We start from the raw sequence: 24,461 nt of genomic DNA, 5'->3' as shown, positions 1-24,461 counted from the left end.
TGAGCAGGTCAATCATTCTCTCTGGGCTGCACTTCCCTTAATTATAAAATAAAAATAATGGATTAAATTTAAGTCCCTGAGGTCCCTTCCAACTCGAAAACTGCACAATTCTAGAACCTGGTGGTTGGGTATGACAAATTGTGATCTCTCTCTCCTACTGCATATGTTTGAAAGCGTGATATTTTGGGTATAAATATGCTAATGTCTGCTGTCTGTATGTGTGTACTCCAGCTATATGACTAAAACTTTAGTTATTTGTGGGTAAATAAGGGACGCTTCTTGGTTTTCTTGAGGAGAGACCAAATGGCTCTGTGAGGCAGTAAACTAGAAGATCCCTCTGACTCAAGGTATGGCGGGAGGGCGAATGATTCCAGAAAAGGTGTTAGTCTGTAATCATTCTCCAGCATAGTTATTATTTTCTCTATTATTTTTACAACCAAACCTAATTTAGTCTTGACACCAACCCTGGGAAATGACACAGGTTTTTACAGAAGAGGAGAATGAGACTCAGAGATTAAGTGACTTGTCCCAGATCGCACAGCTTGTTAGAGCCAGAGCGGGAACTCAGATCTAGGGCTTCTGATTCCTGGCTTGTGTGTTCTTCCTAGTTCTGTGCTGGGTGTTAGAAGAGACCTTGTACATAGGAAACTGAATCGCAGGGGGTCTGTTTCTAGGTGAAGGCAAAGTGGAGACTCGCCTCTGGCCAAAGGATGCCAGTCCTTTTGCCTGCTCTATTTGCATCTCTGCAGCACTGGCTACGGTGTCATTTCAGTCAGAGCAGAGGCTCAGAAACTTAAAGATAATGGCTATTTCAAGAGCCATGAACTATAATTAGAATTAATTAGAATGTCAGAGGGCAATGATAAGAAGTAATAATATTCTGGAGCTTTTGGCAAGATGTGAAAGATGTTTACTAATTCTTCTCGGCACCTAATTTGCCCTTTTTCTCAGGGTTCACTTCTATAAAGCAGGGATGTGATCATACCACCTCTCAGGTTGTTGTGAGGATCAAAGGAGATAATTAAGTAAAAGTCCTTCTGAAAAGGCATATAAAGGTTTGCTGGTTCATTCAATCAACCAACATTTATTGAGCACCTACAATACTGCAGGAACTGTGTCAGGAACTGGAGGAAGGCTAAGATAAACAAGAAACGAGGAGTTCAGAATCACCATTACCATCTCTCCCACTGCCCTCTTCCTGTTTACACCATATGTCTCTTGTCTAGGACCACATAAGGGAAGATGGGCTCTGTAGTCTTGTCCAATGCCTTAGGGAATTCATGCTTAGGCCCAACCTCTGGGCCTGCATTGGACCAGCAGAGGGCTCCCTCTGCTGTAGCTCATTCAACAAATCATTACTTCACTTACTGTAAACCGGGCATGGTTCTAGGTACTACAAAAACAATGATGACCAAAAAGACAAAGTCCCTGCCCTTTGGAGTTCCCTGTCTGCCGGGGAAGGCAGACCTTAAACAAATCAACACACAAATAAACATATATTCACGAATTATCATGAGGACGTTATGAGGTGGGGAGAAAGAAGTGGAACTCCATTTAGAAGGCTTCTCTGAGGAGGCACAAAGCTAAGATCCTCAAAGGATGTTAAGTCCTGGGAAGGAGTCTTCCAGGCAGAGGGAGCAGAGTGGCCAAAGGCCCTTGAAATGTGAAGGAACACAGTGTCTTCAAAGAACTGATAGGAAACAGTGTGGCCGAGACCAGAGCAAGAAAGACAGTGGTACTCGACCGAATGGGAGTGAGAGGCAGGGGCCGCACCACCTTGAGCCTGCAGACGGAGGTAAGGAATTCACTGTAAGTGCACTGCGCTTCTGAAGCCTTCTCTCTTCACAGTGCTAGTGAAGAAACAACTTCTGTTCCGCTAGTTCTGTCATCCCATGATGGTGATGAAAGGTTGGAGATTAGTTAGAGAAATTTGGCATAATACAAACCACCAAAAAAATCGTCAGCTTTCATTCCTTCACTTTAAGTGATTGACCCCTAAACTCATCTGACCCAGCACCTATGAACTAGGTGGGTGACGCCAAAGGTTTTTATCCCTACCTCCTGCCCTGATCACAGAACTATAGAAATAAATTAGTTAATTCAGTGGTCATTGTGCCTGCTGTATATGGACTCCTTAATTGGTTTGCTCAGATGGCTCACATCTCCTGGGGTGGAGTATTGATTTACCACTTAAAACCTAGAAGGGGAGGTAAATGTGCACGAATAACTGTAATAAAGAAAAGAGAGTGATAAAAGCCACCAGAGGGGTAACAGAAATATTATTGAATTAATAAAGCTCTTTCAATTACATGTTATAGGGGTCATTGAGTGCTCCTCTCTAAAGAAAACCATCACGAAAGTGGTAAATTTTAGGTGGTGCAAACACTACCTCCTGTAGCATATCACAGGAAGTGAGGCCAGATAGAGGGAGGTGCTTTCACGTCCTGCAGAAGGGATGGAAATAGATACTTTGGGTAACTTTCTGGGAAGAAAGTTAGCAATAAGGATCAAGAGGCTTGAAAAACTTCCTTTGACCCAATAATTCCACTTCCAGGAATCTAACCCGAAGAGAAAAAAGGATATTAATTTAAAGGTTTGAAAATAAGAATTTTTATTATAAGGTTACTATACTATCAATGGTTAGAAACAACTTCACTATCCAATCTGGATTATATATAATTACATTATGGTACATCCTCATGATGGAAAAGTACTTAAAGGAAAGTTTTGAAGAACAAAAATTCTTTTGGAAATGTTCAAGATGTTGTTTCAAAGGAACGTGCAAATTAATAATTACAATATAATCAGATAAATGCTTTAACAGAGCAAGTGGGAACAACATGGGGAATGACCGAGGAGTCCCAGGAATACTGACAGTTGAGGTGGGTCTTAAAGGACGTGAAAGAGTTTCCAAGCGGAAGGGAAAGAAAAGACCAACCGGATACCCCTAAATTCTGAAAAAGAACACTGGCAAGGTAATACACCTCCTGAGAAAGGCGTGCAGCAACTATATCTTTCACAAAGCCACAAGGAGTTTTGCAAGCCCATTATCTTTCCTTAAGCGAGTCGATGAGCTAGGACAGTGACCAGAATAGGTGATCGCCTTCCGCTGGAGTAGCAGGGATTCTGACCGAGGCTGTATCCGCAAAAAGGCTGGAAAAGATGCCAGGATGCCCTGGCCTGCTGTCGCTCGGCAGATCCCTACGCTCAAGCTTCCGGTGTGCAAAATAAGTCCCAGGGCCCACGTAGCTTTACCTCCCAGAACTTCCAGCGGCGCCAATAAACGACTCGGAGTGTTGACGCAGTGCGCAAGCGCAGTGGGCCACAGGACCCCGGCTGTGTGAAGTTTTTCCACCCTGATGGAGGTTGTGTAAGGCCTATGTGCTGAAGAGAGGGACTCCAAGGTAGATCCGCAGCGCGGGTAGGGAGTCTTCATAGCCAGGAGGGACCTGGGGAGCCAGAGCATTCGCTACTGAACTTGTTGCCTTGGTTCTAGTGGGCCATAGCCTCCCAAGCTCTCCCTGCTCTCTGGGGTCTTGCTCCCTGTTGCCCTGCTGGTTGGTCCCCACAGATACCCCCTTTTCGCTTCCTTCTTCATCCTTCTGTTAACCCCACTGCCCTATCTCTGAAGAACAGGGGGTGGGATGGGTTGAGAGAGGAGGCCAGGGGAAGAACAAAGTCTCAGGCCTAGCTGCAAGCACTTTTTTTCTGGCCTGGCTTTTGGACACCTGATTTATCTTAGGCAGCTCAGGGTTAGGTCCGAATTGTTTCTTCCTTGAGAATTGATTATCTCAGTGATTCCTGACCTCAACCAGTTGGGTTGGGGCCCGCACTGGTCTCTCAATCCCAGCAATGAGTTTGGACAAGACCAGGGCTGTTTACTTCAGGGGCTAGTAGTTCTGGACAAAATCAATCTCTCCCCATGTTGAGACCTCCCCTTGCTTATGTCTCTCTAGTATGTGGGGTGTCCCAAGGTCTGCATAGCTCAAGGACATTGGAAAGTGTGAGATATTTCCTCCCTAAAATTTGAATTTGAATGTCTTTTCTGGTTACCGGATCTCTTCTGCCAGTCGCAGATCCCACTCATTGTCTTATACCTGTCCTTTTTGTAGTCATTTACCAGCCTACCCCCTGAAGGCAATGAGTTTCTTGTTACTGGAGGTTCACTTCTTTATGGCCTCACGTGTGGAAGTTCTCACAAATGCTGCTTCTCCTCTGACCCAGATCATGTCTCATGTGGACGAAGCAGCCCGCCGGTTGTCCAAAAGTGGGACAACCCTCTATACAGTGCTGGAGCTTAAGAAGGATGCCTCACCTGAAGACATCAAAAAGTCCTACAGGTTCAGACTTCAGCCCCATATTAAACCCTGAACCCCACCCCCTTAAACTCTTTTCTTTCTGTCTTGCTTTCTGGCCCATTTTTAAATCCTCAAGCCTTCACTTTAGGGCCACATGGGGCAATCGTCCTCTTCACTGTGGCATGGGAAGGAATTTAGATTTGGGCTACTTGCCTCCATTCTTTTTACCACATCTTATGCATTCCTTCTTCGCTATCTAGAGACCTATTCCTGTCATTCATCTTAACTCTCCCTCCCTAGCCACTCCCCATTCTCTCCCCACCCTCCTTTTGGGTATTGCCTGGGTAGGAAACTGGCCTTGAAGTATCATCCAGACAAGAATCCAGGGGACGCTCAAGCAGCAGAAATATTCAAAGAGATCAACACAGCCCACTCCATACTGAGTGACCCTAAGAAGCGGAAAATCTACAACCAGCATGGCTCATTGGGAATATATATATATGATCACTTTGGCGAAGAAGGCGTCAGATACTATTTTATGATGAATAGTTGTTGGTTCAAGGTACACAGTTCTTCCTAGTCTCTTAAGAATAAGGAAGGAGGGTTGACCCTCCGCATCTAAGACACCTTACCCTCCTCTCTTAGGACAAATGCTTCTGTTGTCTCACTTTTTTGGGTGCTGGGATTGAGGGAGGGGAGCTTGAATAGGAACATGTAAGAACTGCAGGATTGAGTCTGTTCTTTCCTACCTTTTAGACACTCGTCGTCCTGTGTGCTCTGCTCACCTGTTGCTGCTGCTGCTGCTGCTGCTGCTTTTGCTGTGGAACCCTTAAGCCACCACGTGAGGAGGTAGTAAGGAGAAAATACCAGCAGAATGTCCAGACTCAGCCTTCAAGGTCAGGTGAGAACCACAGACAGGGACTGAGGTAAGAGCTAGATTAACAAAGAAAGAAATGGTTAAGGATGAAACTTGGAACCCCTAAATATGAGAGTCTCAAGTCACTATTGCGACAAAGTGAAGAAAGAGGAGCTACTCAGTGTCTAAGGAGCTTACGCCACAAACCAACAGTTTGAATGTAGTGTTGGCCTCTCATGACCGTTAAGCTAAGGAATGGGGTGAGATTTAAGGCATAGAATGGGTGGGGGAGTGTACCTAGAAAAGGCAATAGTTGAAGACAAGTTAGATGATGCAGCCCATTGCATTTACTTAAAAGGAAGATGAAGTGTCTGAGATTATCCCCACTCCAACTAAAGAGGGAATTGACTGAAGTTCACAGCAGTGCCACCTAGTGATGCTAATGTGTAACTGCAAGGTCATGGTTTTCTCACCAATAGGCTAAAAAATTGTTACTACACATTTATATATATATGTTTTTCAAATTCCATCATAGGAAATAAAGAACATTTTGTGGAAGAAGATAATCATAGTGAAGATGATCATTGAAATATTAAGAGAGTGAGGTATGAAAATAAATGTAGCAATAATTAAAGGATAAGAAAAGAAAATATACTGACTTCAGATAAGTCATTAGTGGAAAGTTTATATCCTTATAGTATGGACAACAGGTGTTTATATTCTTATCTATAGGGGGTTTGCTTTACATTCTGGGTATTCAGTTCTTCTAATAAGATGCCAACTTCTTTTGCCCCAAGGTGCTAACTCAGTAAAGGTGCTTTCTGCTGCCCAGTCCACTGGACGTGTTGAAGAGAGAAGCAAGTAGCCCCATCCTGGCATTGACCCTGATTTGCCCTTCTTCTTGTAAGAATCCCAGTTTCAGAAGTATTGATGGCGTCCATCTCAGTGAGGGTGTCGTCTCTGTCCTTGATGGTGTCACTGACCCTGGTGATATAGTGTTAACCAGCTACTCTTCTTTTTAACTCCAGTCACAATTTTAATCTGTTAGAAAACAGACCTTTCATCCCTACCCTTAAGAGGTCTTAGGCAGTGGAGACAGACTTTCCTCAAGCATCCTTTTTCCTATGCCTTTCTTGGGATTTGAACCAATGTCACCTGGGTAGGGTCCCTGAGTCACTTGTGCTTTCTCCACCAAGAGCCTAATAACTGAGCAAGGTTGAACCTGTTCAAGAGCTGTGGGACCAGCTAACCCTCCTTTATTGCCACTCTGTACCAGGAGCTCTTAGCATCGGCCTCATTTCTAAGCCAGTATACCTTTCTGGGCTGGTCTCATCTTCTTCTGGTGCCCGTACACTTGGCATTGCCGGCCTCATTCCGTGTCACCACCAGTCAACTCAGGAAAAGTATGGATGCATTTGAGGCTTAGGGGTCGTCCTCCCACCTTTGGGTTCTCCCTAGACTGCAAATACCAGCATAGTACCCATTAGCATGGGTCCTGTGGGTTGACTGAATTTCACACATCGATGCCTGTTTGCCTCCATCCTTTTACCACATCTTAGGCAGGCTGGTCACTATCTTGTTTTAAAAACAGGGGCACGAAACATACGATAGGGAAAAGATTGTACTTTTGCGGACCCTTTCCCCACTCATGCCCCTTCACACTGCTTTTTTGGTATCCTCTCCACACCATTTATTTCCCGTCCACCCAGGGTCAGAGCCTAGTAACTCCTCACACTTCCCTCTCCTGACTGGGAGAAGGGCTAAGGAATGTCAGTAAATAAAAGAGCTTTTGTCCAGTCTCAGTGCATATGTGGGGCTCAAAAAAAGAAAAATTATGCCTGGGATACAGAAAAAGGCCTAGGAGAAAAACCGATGCTTGCTTCTGAGACCAGGCCGCCTTGCAGAGTGGGAGTTCAGGACAGTTGTGGCGTTGGGACATAGGCTTCCTGGAGCCTTGTGATTGTGTCTTTGTCAGTGCTCTAAAATTTCCCTGGAGACCAATTCCCCTGGTGCTCAAAATAGGTCCCTGGCATTCAGGTCCTTTCTGCCCAGCTCAGCTTCTCTCAATTTCCTAACAAATCTAAAGTCCTTGGAGTGGCTCCAGTGATATATTCGTGGACCAGAATCCCACACTTTCTCGGGGGCATGCTCATGCAGTCATTCCTGGCCCTGGCACCACTGCCAGCTCTAGCCCCCCTGAGCTGCTTCTCCTTGGGTGATACAAGAAAGTTGGGTGAGAACAAAAGTGGCCCAGAAGTGCTGGACCAAAGCTTCTCAGGTCGCTGGTGCCCCTGTTCTGAATCACGAGGTTCGGAGGAAGAAGACCAGGGTCACTGGCTAAGCCTTGGAGGCAAAAATTTTCAATGACTGTCTGTAGTTCTGGCTAAATCCGTCCTCCTTCCCTGAGCCATGGATGATGCCTCACATGCAAGACAATTTGTGCTCTGTGTCACTGCCCTGGAAAAAGGGCCCAAGCCAGAGCCCGGGGGCCAGGGGCTCACAGGAGCCTTCTAAGTGAGAGCAAGTGAGAGCCCCATACCTTTGCTGGCCCGCCTTTCGCCAGAAGCATTGAAGTTCACCCTTGTCCTTGCTCAAGAGAGTCACCCATTCCTGAGTGAGTCAGGGTCACTCACTCACTCAGTGACAGCTGTGGCTCGCCTTACATGAGCTAAATCGGGAGTTGGAATGTCATACAGATGCCCCTTGTTCCCCACCCCCACGTTAAAATTAATCTCCTCTCTGGGGAGTGAGGGACAAACAGTGCTGCCCATAGAGTGAATACGAGTTGTTTGGGGAACAAAAGGAGAAATTTCCAGGGACAGAGTCACTCAGGGAGTGAGGGACAGAGAAAGCTGCTTGTGCCTGGCTGGTGTACAGAGCAAAGAAAAGAGAGACAAGAAGTGTCTGAAAACAGCTATCTCAGGACGAGGTGAATTGTCAGAGGAAGGGACAAGAGAGATAGCAGAGCTATTTCAAGAGTGAGCAACAAAAGGGAACATAAGAATCCACGGACTATCTAAAGTAAACGAGGAAGGGTTCAGAGGCAGTGAGGGAAGGCCAGGACAAGGGCCAAGGCCAGGGAAGGCACGATTGCTGAGGGGATGAACTTCACAGTGGGTTTCAAGCCGCTGCTAGGGGATGCACACAGCATGGACAACCTGGAGAAGCAGCTCATCTGCCCCATCTGCCTGGAGATGTTCTCCAAACCGGTGGTGATCCTGCCTTGCCAGCACAACCTGTGCCGCAAGTGTGCCAACGACGTCTTCCAGGTGGGCCGGGGCAGGGGCAGGGGCGGGGCCAGGTGAAACAGTGCGAACTTGTGGGAGACTTCGCGTTGGGTCAGCACTAAGCCCCCAAAAGGTGATGGGTAGAGTTCTCTATGAGATGGGTGGTGGCCATCCTGGCTGAAGGCCAGAAGAAGAGCTGGGGTCCTAGCAGATCCCAAAGTAAGCATGAGTCAGCAGCTGCTCTGCAGGCTGGTGAGGACAGCCTATGCGTGGACAGCAGCTGGAATGCCAATATCTACAGAGGAAAGAAGGCCCCCATAGGAACTAGGAGGGAGGTGATCCTACACCACGCTGTGCAACAGTCTGGGCTAGATTCTGCATTCCAGTCTGGAGTTTCAGATTTCGAGAACGTTATGAAAAACCTGGAGAAAATAGCCTTTGAGATAATGGAACACTAAAAAATAAATCCTGTAAAAAGGGTCCATGATGACAGCAAAACTATTTGTATTTAAGGCAAAGCTCAGCGCATCCATCTTTGGAGGAAGAGTTAGACAGTGGGCAGAAGACTGAAAATTCTCCCCAACTAAAGTTCACACCCGTGCCCCGCTCCAGATTAGTCAGTAAAGGGGCCTGCTGGTTAAAAAAATCGAGGTCACTTAAGCAGAGAGAAGGCAGAGAAGAAATTTAACTTCCCAGAAACATAACCAGTTTGGGTTTACATGGAGGCAAAGCACAGCTAATCAAATCCATAGATATTATCTTAGTTACCGGTTTCAAAAAGAAAAGCACTGTGTGCCAGAATGGTTTATAAATGAGGTTGCTTTCTTGCCCTGTGCCACTGGTGTAAATTATAGCAATTTGCAAAATGGGACAAAGATCTGGGAGAGTCAGGGGAAAAGACACACACACACACACACACACACACACACACACACACACTCACTCACACCCCTTGCAAATGAAGTAATGGAGTAAAAACTCTGAATAGACCAGAGTTGGCTGGCCTACTATGCACAGCAGCAATAAGGAACATAATGAACATACATTCTTTCTCTGTATCAGAAATTATGAGGAAAGGTGTTGAACATAAGCGATTTTTAACTAAGCCAAGAAAATACTTCAGTTTTAAGTTCTTTGAGGCCTCACGTTTGGGGAGAAGTCATGGGCTCACTGAGTCAGGCTGTCCTTTGGCTGTGCCATGGGACCACGCTTTGTCTGTCTTCACCGGCTCTCCGGCCCCGCAGTCTTTCCTACCATCGAGGCCCATTCCCAGCTCCAAGTCCACTATAAGCCTCTTGGCTCCAGCGTATCTCAGAGCCAGTGACTTTCCCTCTCTGGGGCCTGGATGGCTGTTATGCCCACTTGCCCTGGGCATCGAGTCTTGTGTGAGAGGTTGTGCTCTGTCCACCATCTTGGTTTCCCCTTGGTCTAAGTAACTCTCTGAATACCCTTCAGGCTGAGATACCTAGGATAAAATGGCAAATTTGCCATCCCTCCTCATGAATTTGTAGTGAAACATCCTTTCATTAGAGCCTGAAATGTGCGAAAGCAAAGAGAAGTTTTGAAAATGAAGGCAATAAGTCCTGTATAAAAGGAGTCAGAATATTCAAGGGCAAGGCACACAGTACCATCTGGCAGAGGGACCAGGGACAGGAGACTAGAAGATGCTTAGGTGACCTCCCTGTCCAGGTCAGCCCTCTGTTTTCAAGCACACTTACTGTGGTTCCTTGAGGCTCCGGAATACTGACCTGGGCCCCGAGAAACCTGGGAATGCTTTGGGTCAAGCCCTGTGCAGAATATTTGGGAACTAACATGACTCCCAGGGCTTTGGGATGGTTCCGTGGATCTTCTCAAGTGCAGAGCACCCTGGGCCCTCCAAGGAAAGGAGGGTGAACAGCTCGTTTCTTTGCCACTTTGTTGGGGCGGGCCTGGTGGGAGGCTGACCCAGTTCTCTGGCTGTACTTATGTATATACATCTCAGTAGATCTCCCTCTGGAAGATGAGCATATTTAGTTTTTTCACACATTGCCTCCACATTTTGACAGCTCTAGGCATAATCAGATTGTCTGTTTTCTAAGTATGGAGACAAGAATAGGACTTATGGTTCCTCTGTCTTCAAACCACTTAAGAAGAATACCTTTAGAATGTTGCCTAGAAAGTTAATAGGACTTATAAAAGTGATGCTAGTATATTACACACACACACACACACTTTTTTCCCCCAAACAATATAGGAGTTTATATCATGAAAAGTGAATCTTTACCCTCAGGCACTCAATTCTCTTCTGCAGATAGAGGTAGCCATCATCAACGTTCTCAGGTAGCTTTCCAGAAAATATTCCATGGATAGGGGTGTGTGTGTGTGTGTACACATATTTAAACTAGACTCATTGTCCTACATCTGCCTGTATTCACTTACTCTTTCTTGGCGGTGGTTTTGTATCCATATTCAGGTCTGTGTTTTCCTTTTTAAGTGGCTGGATGGTGTTCCATTGTTACGACTGGACCACAGTCTGTTTAATCGGTCCTCTAAAACATATAGATGGTGTTTAGTGTTTTGCTGTCCTAAGAACTGCTGGGATGGACAACAAACAAGAATTTGGGGGAATTGTGATTTTATAACATCAGATAAACTGGCGTGCCAGGACGCAATATTGGAAAAGTTAAAACATTTAATTGAAAATGTCGGACAATATTAAAGGTCTGAGAGGAAATCATCCATAATCCTACCTCCTCCAACACAATTATTTTTATGTTTGCATATTACTTTTAAGCCCTTGTCCCCGTGCATATTTTTACATATTCACCATCACAATTTAGTTTTCTTTAGAGTTGTAATACCCCCACCTCTCTCTCTCTCTCTCTCTCTCTCCCCCTCCCTCCCTCTTTCTCTCTTGAGTTTAAACAGAATAAAACACCAAAACACCATATTAACCCCTTTCATTTCTTCCTCCCTCTTTCCCCTTACTGCACCCACTCAGCTACCAAGCATTCTGACTAGAAGCTGTTGATGTGGGAATTTGACACAAACATCTTCCCATGTGTCTCTGTATTTGTAAACTCTGTTCACTCCTGAACTACTTTAAAGCAAGCCTTCCGTTTATTTTTATACCTACCCCCACTTCACTGTGGGCACTTGTTTATGAGCTGCAACCTGTTGTAATTTAACAGACAACCAGAAGGCCTTGTAAGAAGATTGTGCAGGAACAGCTTTTCTGGAGGATGTCCATTTAGGGAGAGATTTACAGAGATGGGGATACTAAGAAAGGGGGCTTTTCTAATAAAGGGCAGTCTGAGAAAGAGATGACCTCTATTTCACTCCACCCTGAATTCCAGTTCTTTATCAGTTAATTGTTAGGACCTGTTGTCATCAAGTACAGGCCTGCCAGTGAAAATCCTACACTACTTGCCTCCTCGACCACTTCCACCTGCTACTTAGGGCACCGGGACTTCTCCAGCTCAACCTTGGGCAGGTCACCTTTATGAGAAATTGATTCATTGAGAAGTTGTGAATTGCATTAACCTCGAACAGAATTAGGGATCTTACCAACTTAGGGAAGAAACTTAGTTTAGTGGGGAACTAAATCCTAGACTGAGAAGACTTAACATTCCTGGCTTCTCCTCCCATGAATTTCTTCCTTAATTTGCCATGTGATGTAATCCAGACAATTCTTCTAACTTCTTTACATACATGCGCACGCACACACACGCGCACACACACACACACACACACAAATTAAAAGGGTGTTTTAAACTGATCTTTAACATCCTTGTAATTCTAACAACTTGATTTCAAAAGTTCAAGAATATTATTATAGTTTTCCATTTTTAAAGCCGTTTCATTCTGTCGCAAGTGTTCTAACTTGACTCACTCTTATGCTTATCAATCTTCTTTTCAGCCAGCCTCTTTTCACAAACCCCTTGTGCCAGGCTCTTTGCTATATTCTGTCAGGTAGAGCTAGCCCTCCACTCAAAATCACTCTCCCACCCAAACTCAGCTTTTGCCAACATCTAGACTCTTCTAAGGCTCTTCGACTTTTCTCTAAATGTCTGGTCTTCTGCCCACCATTTTCCCATGGTTTTTCCAGTAATATTCTGAGGGTCTTGCTCAGAGGACTGCATGGTCCACTATTCATCACCGGCCAGGACATCAGTTTAGAGGAGATAGCCTCCAACACACCCCACCCTTGCATCCTGTGCCAGTATCCCTAGTCAGCATCACTCTGGATAGCCAAGAAAGAAGGAAAACATTCTGAGCTACGTATAGATTTGACGGAGTAACTGCATTCACAGAGCATCTTTCTAGATGGAACATTTCTATTAGATGCTACGGATCATTACAGAGGAAATAGAAGGCCCCATAGAGCATAAAAGAGAGACAGCTCATGGCATGTGTGCCACATAAAAGCCTTGAACATAGGCTAGAATTAAATTCCATTTATTTATTCTATTCCATTTTATATTTCACAGTGAAGAAAGAAGTTATTTAATGTCCTGTGGTTCTGTGTGGTCATATTTTTAAACTCTGGATTTGGATTGTTAATAGCCCTTTGAGAAGTGCTTTATAATTTATAAAGAACCTTTACATGCATGATTCCATATGAGTTAGATAGAATGGATGTTATTGCTATTTTATAGGGAGAACACAGGAAACAGTTTACAGTTACACAAACAACAGGACAGAGTTAGGGACATAAATGTAGGTGTTCTGTTTCCTAGAGTGATGGAATTTCCTCTACACATCACATCATTGACACATGAAATTTTACATTATGGAGCTGGCTCTCCTGTTTACACAATCTTACAATGTAAAATGAAGGCAAGAACAAAGACATTTATGTATACATTTTTGGTCATTTCTTAATTTTGAAATAGATAAACAGAAGCAAAAATGAAATTTCACTAACTGGATATTAGCTAAGAGTTCTTTCTCCCCATGTAAGACTGTCAGCCATGGAGATGTATTAAGGGGGTTGCCTTCTACACCCTACAGTGTAAAATTTAATGAGACCGTCAAGAGATTTACAGTCAGGGCAGAAAGTAATCTGTTTTTGTGCCATGGACCCCTTTGCCATTTTGTGAAGCCTATGGACCCTTTCGAAGAACAATGTGTGTGTGTGTGTGTGTGTGTGTGTGTGTGTGTAATAAGAATAAATAATAAAATTCCTTTTAAGAATAAACATGCTGAAGAGGAAATTACCAGCATGTTTATTCTTAAAAAGCAATTTTATTATTTATTATTGTTATAAAATGATACAGATACATTATATAAAATTCGAAACTCAGATGTAATACAAATTGTAGAATGTAGAAATCCATCTAAACACACTAGGGCTATTTCACAAGAGATGGGATTTCAAGAAGTGCTTACATCGGACAGGAAGAGGGCGCTCCAGGAACAGCCAGGGAAAGCACAAACAATTGAGATACCGGATTATACTCAAAGTTAAACAGAGGGAGAGAAACTGTCTACAAGGTATCAGAGAAGAAGGTTGTTATAAAACCAACAACTCCCTTCCCCCATCTCACAGGCAAATACACACAGGTCATGGTATCTGAAATTCTTATCATAATTCTATCAATTAAGTCTCACTGCTCAGGGAACATCAGCCTGTGAAAGGACCTAGTGCTATGTACGAATCCCTCTTTTTAGACCTGGAAACTGGAGGCTGTGGGAAACGACTTTCACAAGGTCATGGCAAATCCAAAGCTCACAGCAAATCCGAAATCCGATCTTCAAATCAGTGCTACTTTCTCTATATCATGCTGCATTAAATGCACTGTGTTAAAACACAGAGATGTTACCAAGAAGGGTAACAATTTCATCCATGTATCCAGGACAGTTGCCTTTCTCAGGGTAGCCACCTTTGCAGAAGGTTTGGGACACAAGACAGACAAGTTTGGATGAGGAGAGGGAGTCAGAAAAGGGTTAGAGCGAACTTCCCAAACTTCATTCTCACTTCGCCTTCCTGATTTTTGCCAGAGCTGTGTACCAGCTGTACTATGTTTAATATTACTATACGAATGTATTTACTTTTAAGGCTTAAATATTTACTTAATCTTTATTCTAAATTACAAAATCTATGAACAACCGACAGTTTTATAGGCTGGTTGTTTTTTCTAATATGCGTTAAAATAAAAAGATAAAAAATATAAATGTCCATCCTCAGACCACCTACAATCTTCATGTTTGTCATCAGTATGTGTATCATATTTTGGGAAACACTGAGTTAGCACATGGGTAGCATCGCGAGGGCCCCTAAGCAACATGAGAGTTGTGCCATGAGGTAGAGTAGAGGGTCCTGGAAAATCCAAAAGGTTAACTTGACTATTTTATTACTGGTCACATTTAGCCCTAGTACCAAAGGGCACATGCATATATTGGCCAGAGACTAGCCAACGAAGTGGGGTGGGGAGTTGAACAGGTGGGAGAAATGTTGGCTGAAGCAATCACAGAAAGAAAGATAAGTCCTGGAGGTTAAGAGGAAGGCCTAGCAGCCAGAGGTACGATTTGGCAGGAGGACTTGAGTTTGAGGAAAGGGAAGGGTCTATGGGACCAGGGGATGAATGCGACAGCTGTGCTCAGCTGTGGTGTCTGCTCCAGGGAGCAGCACCGTTCCTTGGCCAAAGTATGAAGACGGCAGAGGTCCCACCCTTCCCCACCACCTGCCCTTTGTGCTCTCAAGCTCCCAAGAGAGGCGCTGTTTAAGCAAAGGATTTAGGATGGACTGCCCGAATATTGATCACCTCTCAGACCCCTGGGTTCCAGAGAATGATATTGATTAGCCAATGGGATGAGCTGCTAAAGGAACGTCTTTGGCAGACGGGGAAGTGGTGAAGAGGTGGTGAGCCTTTCAAATCCACCTCGAGTCAATCCCTGAAGTCCATCCCGACTGTGAGGGGTCTGAAAGAGAAGCCTTGGCCAAGACAGCTCATCAAGTCCCAATTACTGCTTTTGTTTTTGTTTTTTTAATTTTTTAAAATATTGTACTAAAATACACAGAATGTAAATTTACCATCTTAATCATTTTTAAGTATGTAATTCAACAGCATTACGAATACTCACATTGTTTTGCAGCCATCACCCCTATCCATCTCCAGAACTTTTATATCCTCCCAAATTGAAACTCTGTACCCATTAAATAATAACTCTCCGTTCCCCGTCTCCCAGTCCCTGACAACCACCATTCTACTTTCTATCTTTATGAATTTGACTATTCCAGGTACCTCATATAAGAAGGATCACACAATATTTGTCTTTTTTGTCAGGCTTATTTTGCTTTAGCATATAACGTCTTCAAGTTTGGTCCACGTTGTAGCATCGAGTCCTGATTATTTTTACCTGTTATTTTTCATTACAATCTATGAGACTCCTTTCAGTAGCGTAGATTCCACTTCCTACTGTGTCAAATGTGAACTTTGTTTCTGTGTTGATAATATATTTTACTTAATTTCTTTCCTTAATTCTGCTGGCTCACTTTTCTTGTCCAGCGTGATCACTTATATCTCCTCTTTAATCAAAGAGTTTGTTTTCTTTATTTCCTTTATAATGTTAAGTTGAAATTGTATTATTTCTTGGAACAAATCATCTTCCAAAGGGTGTTCCTCATCTCTCCTTTGCTAGTCATGCTTTCGTTTTCCTATCTTTTTTATATTATCTTGGCTTGCGTCTCCTGTTGGATCCCTCCTGCTTATCACTCCTCTTTGAATACGAGTAGTTTTATCTGGAGCTCATAGTGAATTCTTTACTTAACCTTCCATTTACCTTGGCTTTCTTCCACTATTATCTTAAATGTAAACTGGCTAGCTGGGTGTTATCATTGGTTTTCAATTTCTGTTTAGTCCTTTGGCTTCTTTGGTGAAGAGAGGGATATGACCTGGATTAGTAAGCAGTCAAGTGTCTCAATTTGGTTATGCTGCCTCAGAATACTTTTCACACAGAATCTGATGAATTATCCACCCTGGGGTCATGCTTAGATCCATGGGAGAAGGTCCCCTGAGATTTGAGCTATTTCCTCTTTTTTTTTTTCCCACAGGCAAGCAGATCATTCTGGTTGCAAGCTAGGCTCCATGGCACAGAAAGTTTTGATTTGCTAGGTCATCTTTTGTTTATCTCTGCTCAGATAACTTTACTCCACAGTTGAACTTTAGGCCGTTGTTTCTTTCCACTGTGAAGGGTTGAAGTTTGATTCTTCAAAGCTTTTACTAAAATCTGTTTTACCTGAGCTTCGGATAGATGAATGTTGTATCTGACAATGTAGTACATTGATTACTAGGATAGACTCTGGAGTCAGAGTGATTGAATCCAAATATTGGCTCTGCCACCTATTAGCTGATGACCTTGTACAATTTATTAAACTTGTCTGGGCTACAACTTCCTATCTTTGAAATGGAGCTAATAGTAGTACTTACTTTATAGGGTTGATCGAGGATTAAAATGAGTTAATACAAATAAAAGGACTCAGAGCAAACCTGGTATAAAGTAAGGGCTCCATAGATGTTAGCCATTGTAGTCTAAGTTAGGGGGTAAATGTGTATTTACCATCTGTACAAGAAATTCTTAAGGATTAAATTCAATAATGTCTAGAAAGCCCATAGCATAGTGCTTGATACAAAATTGGCCTTCAAAACATGAGCAGTGAGGGAGGGAGGTGGAGGAAAGAGGCTATGCATGAGTTTGTCTTTGCTCTGGGCTAAAGCTTTAAAATGTGCCCCTTTCCTCCCATTCAAACATTTACCGAGCACCTTCATAGGTTTGCCACCAGCAAATCAAAGAGAAGGTGGATCCCTGCAGGAGCTCGCAGATTTAGAGTTCTCTCAACACCTCCTCACCCACTTGGATTCTAAATATTTAAAGGTAATTATTGTATCAAGCAAGCAAAAGCCCAGTGATCTTACACTTCAACTCATCCTTAAACTCAACAATATCCACATAATTCTAGTTACTGAGGACAAATACACCAACACAGTCTTGGATAATCTCAAACTAATCCTCTCCAGCTTCTTATAATTCTCAAGAAATCCTCCCAAAATGTGATCTTCGTGACATGTCAGTCACTCTCCCCAAGTAGGCTGCCCACTTCACAGTGGGCCACATTTCCAGCCTTGCCTACATTTCTTTATACCAAATATCAACCGAGACTCTGGACTTGGGTGCCCTCTAGGTGTCATAGGGTGCTACTGCATGCACCTAAGAGTCCTGATGGATATATATAGCACAAGGACTTGGAGAATTTCATGGAATCCAATTGCAAGAAATAAATCTAAATATACAAAGTCACACACAGGCGACTACTCTCTCCATTACTCTCTAGGACTGCATGGTCTTCCAGCCGGTTAGGATTAAGCTCTGTTGTAAATGACAGAAAACCCCAAATAATAATGGCTCAAAGAAGATAAAAATTTGTTTTTTCTCTCAAGTGGAAGTATGGGTAGGCAGTCCAGGACAGCCTCATCAGAGACTCAGTTCTTTCATCTTGCTGCCCTTCTCAACGTGCAGCTACCTCCCGTCTCAAGATGGCTGCCTCGACTTGAGCCACATTCTATCTCCATTCCAGACAGCAGGAAGGAGGCAAGAGGAATAAGGCATGTCCCTCCCATCGAAGAGGCAGTAGTCTTCATTTAACGTCATTGATAGGTTCTGCAACTTTAAGTGAAACGAAGTATAGCAAAACCAATTTTATCATAGGCTAATTGATATGAACAAGAGTTAAGTTCCTGTGACATCTCATTAACGGTATTCGAGGACCTGTACACTTCCTGGAAATGGCGCAAAACATTTCTATCTATATCCCACTGGCCAGAACAGTCACCTGGCCACACCCAGCTAGAAGGGAGGCTTGAATACATGGTCTTTATTTCATGTGTCTTGCAGGGGCTCTGTTATTTAAGAAGAGGAGGTGAATATCGAGGAACAATAAGCAGTCCCTACCAGTCTTTCATCCCTGCCGCTCTCCACAAATTGACTCTTTTCTCTTCTCTGCAGACCAGCCTTCTCTGTTCTGAGTTTCCGACCCCTCACACTTTCTGCTTCCACTCGTACAAGACTTTGGGTGGCCACAGTGTCGGCTCTTAGCCCAACTCCACAGGTTTTTTCAGTTCCAAAGCCACACGTGGTCTAGCCACCTCAGGTTCTATGTCTTAATTCCAAGTTCCTAGAGAGCAGTTTGGTTCGTCCTACTTGGTTCAGGCAATCACCTCCCCAACTCTGAGCTTAGGGCATGGTGGGGCTCTCCCTTTTAGAACAAGATGGAGCAAGTTTTCTAAGAGGTGTAAGTGGGAGGAAGTGACAAACATCTTTAGTAAGTCCTCCCTCTGAGCTTAGCCCTATCATCACAGCCTTGGGATGCAGTTGTCAGTTTGCTTGTCCTTAGGAAAGAGATGCATCCTTTCATATCTCATCCCCAGAGCCTAGTAAGTCCCTGGCACACTCAGTATTTTTTGTAGAATGAACACTCCAATCTGTTCCTTAATTTTACAAAATTTGAATGCTTGCCCAAATTTACATAGTAGAACAGTGTCATAGGGCAGCAAAAGAACCCAGGACCCCTAATTCCCAGCCTCTGGAGTGATTTCCCAGAATTCTTCATCATGATGTGGCTTGTTTGCTCCATCTTTAGCACTTGTCACTGCTTGTGCCCTCCCTGCCCAGGGCTGCAAAGGCTCTCCCTCAGGTGTGGCCCCTTGAGAGCCCCAGGCTGGAGGACACTGGCTGCAACACTCAGAGTCTATTTCCTACCTGAGCCTTCCCGCCAAGGTTAATGTCACCCCACAGCTCCAAGATGGGCCCTTTTGGGGAGACCGCATCCTGACAAAGCCTTGACCAGAGCTAGGCTCTGGATGCAAAGACACTCAAGGAAGTAGGCTGAATAATGAGATAAAGGTGGGAAACAAGGTCTCCATTGCCACCCACCCTGATCTGCTTGCAGAGGGGGGCCCAACCAGAGGAAAGAGCTGATGCCACCTCCTCCACCATTCTCCTCCTCCCCAGCTCCCATTACATTGTCCCCTGCCTGCCAGTTCCCTCATGCTTCACGGTGCCTGTTTACTCACACTACCCATCCCTGCAGGCCTCGAATCCTCTGTGGCAATCCCGGGGCTCCACCACTGTGTCTTCCGGGGGCCGTTTCCGCTGCCCGTCTTGCAGACATGAGGTTGTCCTGGACCGACATGGTGTCTACGGCCTGCAGCGAAACCTGCTAGTGGAGAACATTATAGACATTTACAAGCAGGAGTCTTCTCGGTAAGCTGTCAGGGCCTTTCGTCTCTCTAAGGGGCAAGGCCTGGGATACAACCTGGGAACAGTCAGGGCCAGAAGGGAGGAGCCGAAACAATCAACCTGACCCCCAGTTTAGAGATGAGAGATGTGGACCCAAAGAGCAGAGAGGGACTTGCCCCAGGTCACCCAGCTCAGTGGTCACTGGTCCCCGGTCAATGTTTCACCTTCACTCTCTCCACCTGGGGAGGGGCTGGCAGTCCACCAGCAAGATCCTTGCCAACCCTCCATTACTTCCTGCCCTGTGGGACTTCCCTGTCTCCTGGAATAGTGACTTCTTGGAACTAAGCCTCCTCTACCCCTTAGCTCTTTCTGTTTCTCAAATGAAGAGCACTGTGGAAGTCACTCACCTGCCCAGCCACAGGACCAGCTGCGGGAGCAGAGAAGGCGGTGGTGGTTGGTGGAGGCTGAAGAGAAAGTGTTCATGGGGACTCACACTCTCAGGGCCTGTATCACCTGCTGGCCTGGGCCCTGACCGTCCTGCCATCCTGCCCACTCCCCTTCAGGCCATTGCACTCCAAGGCTGAGCAGCACCTCATGTGTGAGGAGCATGAAGAGGAGAAGATCAATATCTACTGCCTGAGCTGTGAAGTGCCCACCTGCTCTCTCTGCAAGGTCTTTGGTGCCCACAAGGACTGTGAGGTGGCCCCGCTGCCCACCATTTACAAACGCCAGAAGGTACCAAGCAGTGGAGGGAGCAGGCATGTGGGCTGGGGGACTAGGACAGAGTCTCTAACTTCAGCCTCTTACTCCACTTTGTTTTAAAGGCAGGCAGATCAGGACTAATGGATGCAAGCTGACACTTTAGTATAGTGGCCTAGATACTCTCAAGGCTCTCCTGCTATCACAAATCTACATAAAATGTAATTTTAAAGTTATGCTGGTAGGCACATAGGAAGTAAAAGAGATCTTCAAGTGAAGGTGGGGTGGAGAGAGCGGGTAGGGGGAATGAGCTGAGAACAGAACCCTGAGTGGTAAGCACTGAAAAAGCAGGATTTCCCGGAGGGTAAATGCTTGCAGTATTACTAAGCCAGAGAGATGAGACTCTGCCTCCAAACTCCTGAACGGTGGGAGACCTGCAACGAAGACTCCTAAGAATCCCAGATTAAATTGAAATCCCAGGAACTAAAGTGGTCAGTTGTGCCACCTGGCTTTTGGCAAAAGCAAATGCAAATTACACTTGGAAAAAAAAAAAAATCCTCAATTTAAGGCATTGGATTTCCCTTAGATTAAGAACGAAAGATTGGCTCACAACTGAAAATAGACAAAGAAAGGTACCCCTCTAGTGAAGTCAGCAGAAACAAAATGACAGATTTAGATTCCCAGAGATTCAGATATTGGAATTATTAAAGAACAGAAAGTCACTGTATATAAAATGCTCTTTAAAAAGATGGAATTAAAAAAACAAGCAGTAATAGACTATCAAAAAAATTCAGATTTGGCAAAGAACCAAATAGAACTTTTCTTTATTATTTATTAATTAATTTATTTATTTATGGTGACGTTGGTTAATGAAATCCAATAAGTTTCAGCTGTACACTTTAACAGTAAGGCATATGTGTATTTACACTGTGTGTTCACCTCCCATAGTTAGATTTCTTTCTGTCACCACCTATTCGACCCCCTTTACCATGTCTACCTCCCCCGTCCACCACCCCCTACCCTCTGGTCCAAATAGAGCTTTTAGACATGAAAATATAATTGTTGAAATAAAACATTCAAAGATGAATTAAGTGAGAGATTTCTCTGAGGAAAATTAGTGAACAGGAAGAAGAGGACCCCCCAAAAAAAAAGCCTAGAATGCTGCACTGGGAGATGAGAAGGTTGAGAATGAGAAAGTCTAACATATGTCTAATCTGAGTCACAGAATGAGAAAATAAAGAGAATAGAGAAAAAGCAATTTTATCCTCACAGATAATCAACAAAGAATTTTTCAGACTTGATGGAGGGTATGAATGTACAGATACAGCATCTAGCCAAGTGCCTGGCACTCGGTGTTATTTGCTGAATGTCTCTTCCTTTCTCATTTGGTGATGGAGGACTTCCTGTCTTGACCTCCTTCCAGAATCCATAGACTGTGCTTCCACACCTCTTGGATAGTTCCAAGCCCTCTAGATCACTGGAATAGCTGCCTTGAAGATGTCCTGAGGGTGGGGCGGATAAGGACAGTTCTCTCCTAGACAGCCCTGGCTGGGGTAGGAGGGGTACAGCTCTGAACTAGGTCCTCTAGCTCAAAGTGCTGACCTGTATGTGTGGCAGAGTGAGCTCAGTGATGGCATCGCGATGCTGGTGGCGGGCAATGACCGTGTGCAAGCTGTGATCACACAGATGGAGGAGGTGTGCCAGACCATTGAGGTAAGCCTGGGATGGGAGAGAGGGAAAGTTTTTTGGGCTCTTGGAGGTGGATCACAGGTAGTGGGATGTGCTTAGCCAGGCTGCTAGTTTGAATCTCAGCTCTGCCCCTCACGAACTCTGTGACTTTGGTACAGTCACTTCTCTGTGTTTTGGTCTTGTTTTTAACTACATAAAAATAGTGACAATAAGAATCATATGGTGCCTACCTCATTGCATCTTTTTGAGAACTAAATGTAATCAAAAAAGAAAAAAAAAGTAAAAACCAGGGCCAGAGACAGAGATAACATTCATGAGGCTACTCTAAAATATTGTGTTATTTGCTGAGACAGTCGATCTTAAAAGCTCTCTTCATATGAAAAAAATACTATGTATGGTGACAAATGTTAACTAGAATATTGTGGTGATCATTTCACAATATACACAAATACTTCACAATATACACAAATATTACATTGTGCACCTAAAACTAATATGATGTTATATGTCAATTACATTTCAAAAAAAAAAAATTCCTATTTTTTTTTCTGAAAAGATCTGGGAATCAGCAGCCCTTGGCTAGAATTCTGGCTCTGCCACTAATTTGTAGTGTAATTGACAGGTCACTTTTCTTCTTGGCTCTCTGTGACTTCTAAGTGGGCAGTGGGACATGTAGGTGGACGCTTTTCCAGCTGTGAGGTCTCATCTTCATTCCCGGTCTTTCAGGACAACAGCCGGAGGCAGAAGCAGTTGCTAACCCAGAGGTTCGAGACTCTTTGCGCGGTGCTGGAGGAGCGGAAGGGTGAGCTGCTGCAGGCGCTGGCGCGGAAGCAGGAGGAGAAGCTTCAGCGAGTCAGGGGCCTCATCCGCCAGTACGGAGACCACCTGGAGGCGTCCTCTAAACTCGTGGAGTCCGCCATCCAGTCCATGGAGGAGCCGCAGATGGCGCTCTACCTACAGGTGGGCCCTGGGGGAGGGTGGCAGGCCGCAGAGTGGCTGGAGTGGAGACTTCGGCACCTGGAGACCTGGGTTCCAGTCTTATCTCTGGCACTTACTTGCCTCACGGCCTTGGGCAAGTCGACTCGTCTGAGTCGGTTTGCTCCTTAGTGAATTGGAACATGCATCCACTGCCTACCCCGCAGGAATATGGGGGGCATCAGAAGTGGGACTGTGCCAGAGATTGGCACAGTGCTTTAACCCCCTCCCCCTTTCTTCCCTACAGCAGGCCAAGGAGCTGATCAATAAGTGAGTAGGCGGAGAGGGGAGGGAAAGGAAGGGGCCGCAGGGCTTCACTGACGCAGGGAGAGGGGGGCGGTGAGGGTGCTGGGGCGTTTCCAGATGAGCCACTGCCACCACTGCAGGGTCGGGGCAATGTCAAAGGTGGAGCTGGCAGGACGGCCAGAGCCAGGCTATGAAAGCATGGAGCAATTCACCGTGAACGTGGAGCACGTGGCCGAAATGCTGAGGACGATAGACTTCCAGCCAGGTGAGGGAGCCAGGAAGGGAGAGAGGCTGAGAGCTGCCGGGACTGAGTGTCAGGACCCACCGGGTGGGGGCGGGGTGGGGCATGAGGGCCAAACAAGTAAGGACTCCACCTCATGGGGTCTTCCTTCGGCCCAGGCGCTTCCGGGGAGGAAGAGGATGAGGAAGTGGTGTTGGACGGGGAAGAGGGCAGCGCTGGGCCAGAGGAAGACCGGCGGGATGGGCCGGAAGGTGAGTGTGGCCCAAGGGGCATTGAGGGCCTGGCTGGTACATTCCTATCCACCACCGCCCCCCGCCCGTGATTGCCCTTCCTGTGGGACCAGAGTTCACTTGTAGCCCCTATTCCTTTTAAGTGCCTCCCAACCCCCAGCAGGAGGGGAGTGCCCTCTAGTGCTGGTGCAATAGGAGGACCCTTTCCCACCAGCCGTTCCTCTGCGGCTCTGGCAGACCAAGGTGGGTGTAAAAGTAGAGGACACACCCATGTGGCTGAGGAAAGGGGGTGAGCTGGGGTTCCGAGTTGCCTTGTTCCTTTGGAGAACCCGCCCACGTGCTTTCTTTCCTGGGGACAGGCCTGCACTGACCTCCCTCTGGGGGATCCCGCGCTCCAGGGACCTGGCGCTCAGGTGGTGGAAGATCTGCGCAGAGACCACCGCGCCCACCAGCTCGGCGCCCCGCCTTCGGGGGAGGGCTCAATAAAGGGCTAATGCAACCTGCTCCGCAGCTCCTTTCACTGCTCACTCCATCAGCCTCGGCTTCGGAGTCGACCCCATCACCATCCTGCCCTTCTACCGATCTGGGACCAGTTGGGAGGAGGAAGTGAATTGAACCCCAGTGGGTACTTCGTTGATATCAGGCACGGATTCCTGAGCCCAATGCCAAGGGCAAAGAGTAGGGGGGTGATAAGGACTTGAGTTCCTGGGGGACTTGGGGAGAATGGGGACACAGGACTCTGGCTGAAAGCTATTCTCCCGGATGCTCCCCCTACAACACTGG

At 45.4% G+C, this 24,461-nt stretch overlaps 2 protein-coding genes across 3 annotated transcripts; both read left to right on the top strand.

The window, feature by feature from the left end:
* The first annotated feature begins 4,227 nt into the window (after nucleotides 1-4,227).
* On the top strand, nucleotides 4,228-5,228 carry DNAJC5G (DnaJ heat shock protein family (Hsp40) member C5 gamma). The gene is made up of 3 exons (XM_039886945.1): nucleotides 4,228-4,340; nucleotides 4,599-4,860; nucleotides 5,055-5,228. Exons 1-3 carry the CDS (start codon nucleotides 4,228-4,230, stop codon nucleotides 5,226-5,228), a joined length of 549 nt encoding a protein of 182 aa, XP_039742879.1.
* Nucleotides 5,229-8,255: 3,027 nt separating this feature from the next.
* TRIM54 (tripartite motif containing 54) lies at nucleotides 8,256-24,176 on the top strand. 2 transcript variants are annotated; one of them, XM_039887558.1, is made up of 9 exons: nucleotides 8,256-8,423; nucleotides 19,450-19,622; nucleotides 20,162-20,333; nucleotides 21,915-22,010; nucleotides 22,713-22,946; nucleotides 23,209-23,231; nucleotides 23,348-23,472; nucleotides 23,607-23,699; nucleotides 24,038-24,176. In XM_039887558.1, the coding sequence occupies exons 1-9, from the start codon at nucleotides 8,256-8,258 to the stop codon at nucleotides 24,046-24,048; spliced, it is 1,095 nt and encodes a 364-aa protein (XP_039743492.1). In that variant the 3' UTR covers nucleotides 24,049-24,176. The 2 variants fall into 2 exon arrangements, with proteins under 2 accessions (XP_039743492.1, XP_039743491.1); XM_039887557.1 differs by lacking the exon at nucleotides 24,038-24,176 and having other exon boundaries at nucleotides 23,607-23,774.
* The last annotated feature ends 285 nt before the right edge of the window (nucleotides 24,177-24,461 follow it).

This window comes from Pteropus medius, unplaced genomic scaffold, assembly GCF_902729225.1.
Source record: "Pteropus medius unplaced genomic scaffold, Ma_sr-lr_union100, whole genome shotgun sequence".
Classification (NCBI taxonomy): domain Eukaryota; kingdom Metazoa; phylum Chordata; class Mammalia; order Chiroptera; family Pteropodidae; genus Pteropus; species Pteropus medius.
This window is presented reverse-complemented; position numbering and strand designations above follow the sequence as displayed.

Excerpts from the sequence above, each read along its gene's own strand:
- DNAJC5G (XM_039886945.1), top strand. The coding sequence starts at position 4,228 with ATGTCTCATGTGGACGAAGCAGCCCGCCGGTTGTCCAAAAGTGGGACA. Across the intron at positions 4,341-4,598 it reads GACATCAAAAAGTCCTACAG|CCACTCCCCATTCTCTCCCC; the intron begins GTTCAGACTTCA and ends CTCCCTCCCTAG. Across the intron at positions 4,861-5,054 it reads TGAATAGTTGTTGGTTCAAG|ACACTCGTCGTCCTGTGTGC; the intron begins GTACACAGTTCT and ends CCTACCTTTTAG.
- TRIM54 (XM_039887557.1), top strand. The coding sequence starts at position 8,256 with ATGAACTTCACAGTGGGTTTCAAGCCGCTGCTAGGGGATGCACACAGC. Across the intron at positions 22,011-22,712 it reads AGGTGTGCCAGACCATTGAG|GACAACAGCCGGAGGCAGAA; the intron begins GTAAGCCTGGGA and ends CCGGTCTTTCAG. Across the intron at positions 23,473-23,606 it reads GACGATAGACTTCCAGCCAG|GCGCTTCCGGGGAGGAAGAG; the intron begins GTGAGGGAGCCA and ends CCTTCGGCCCAG.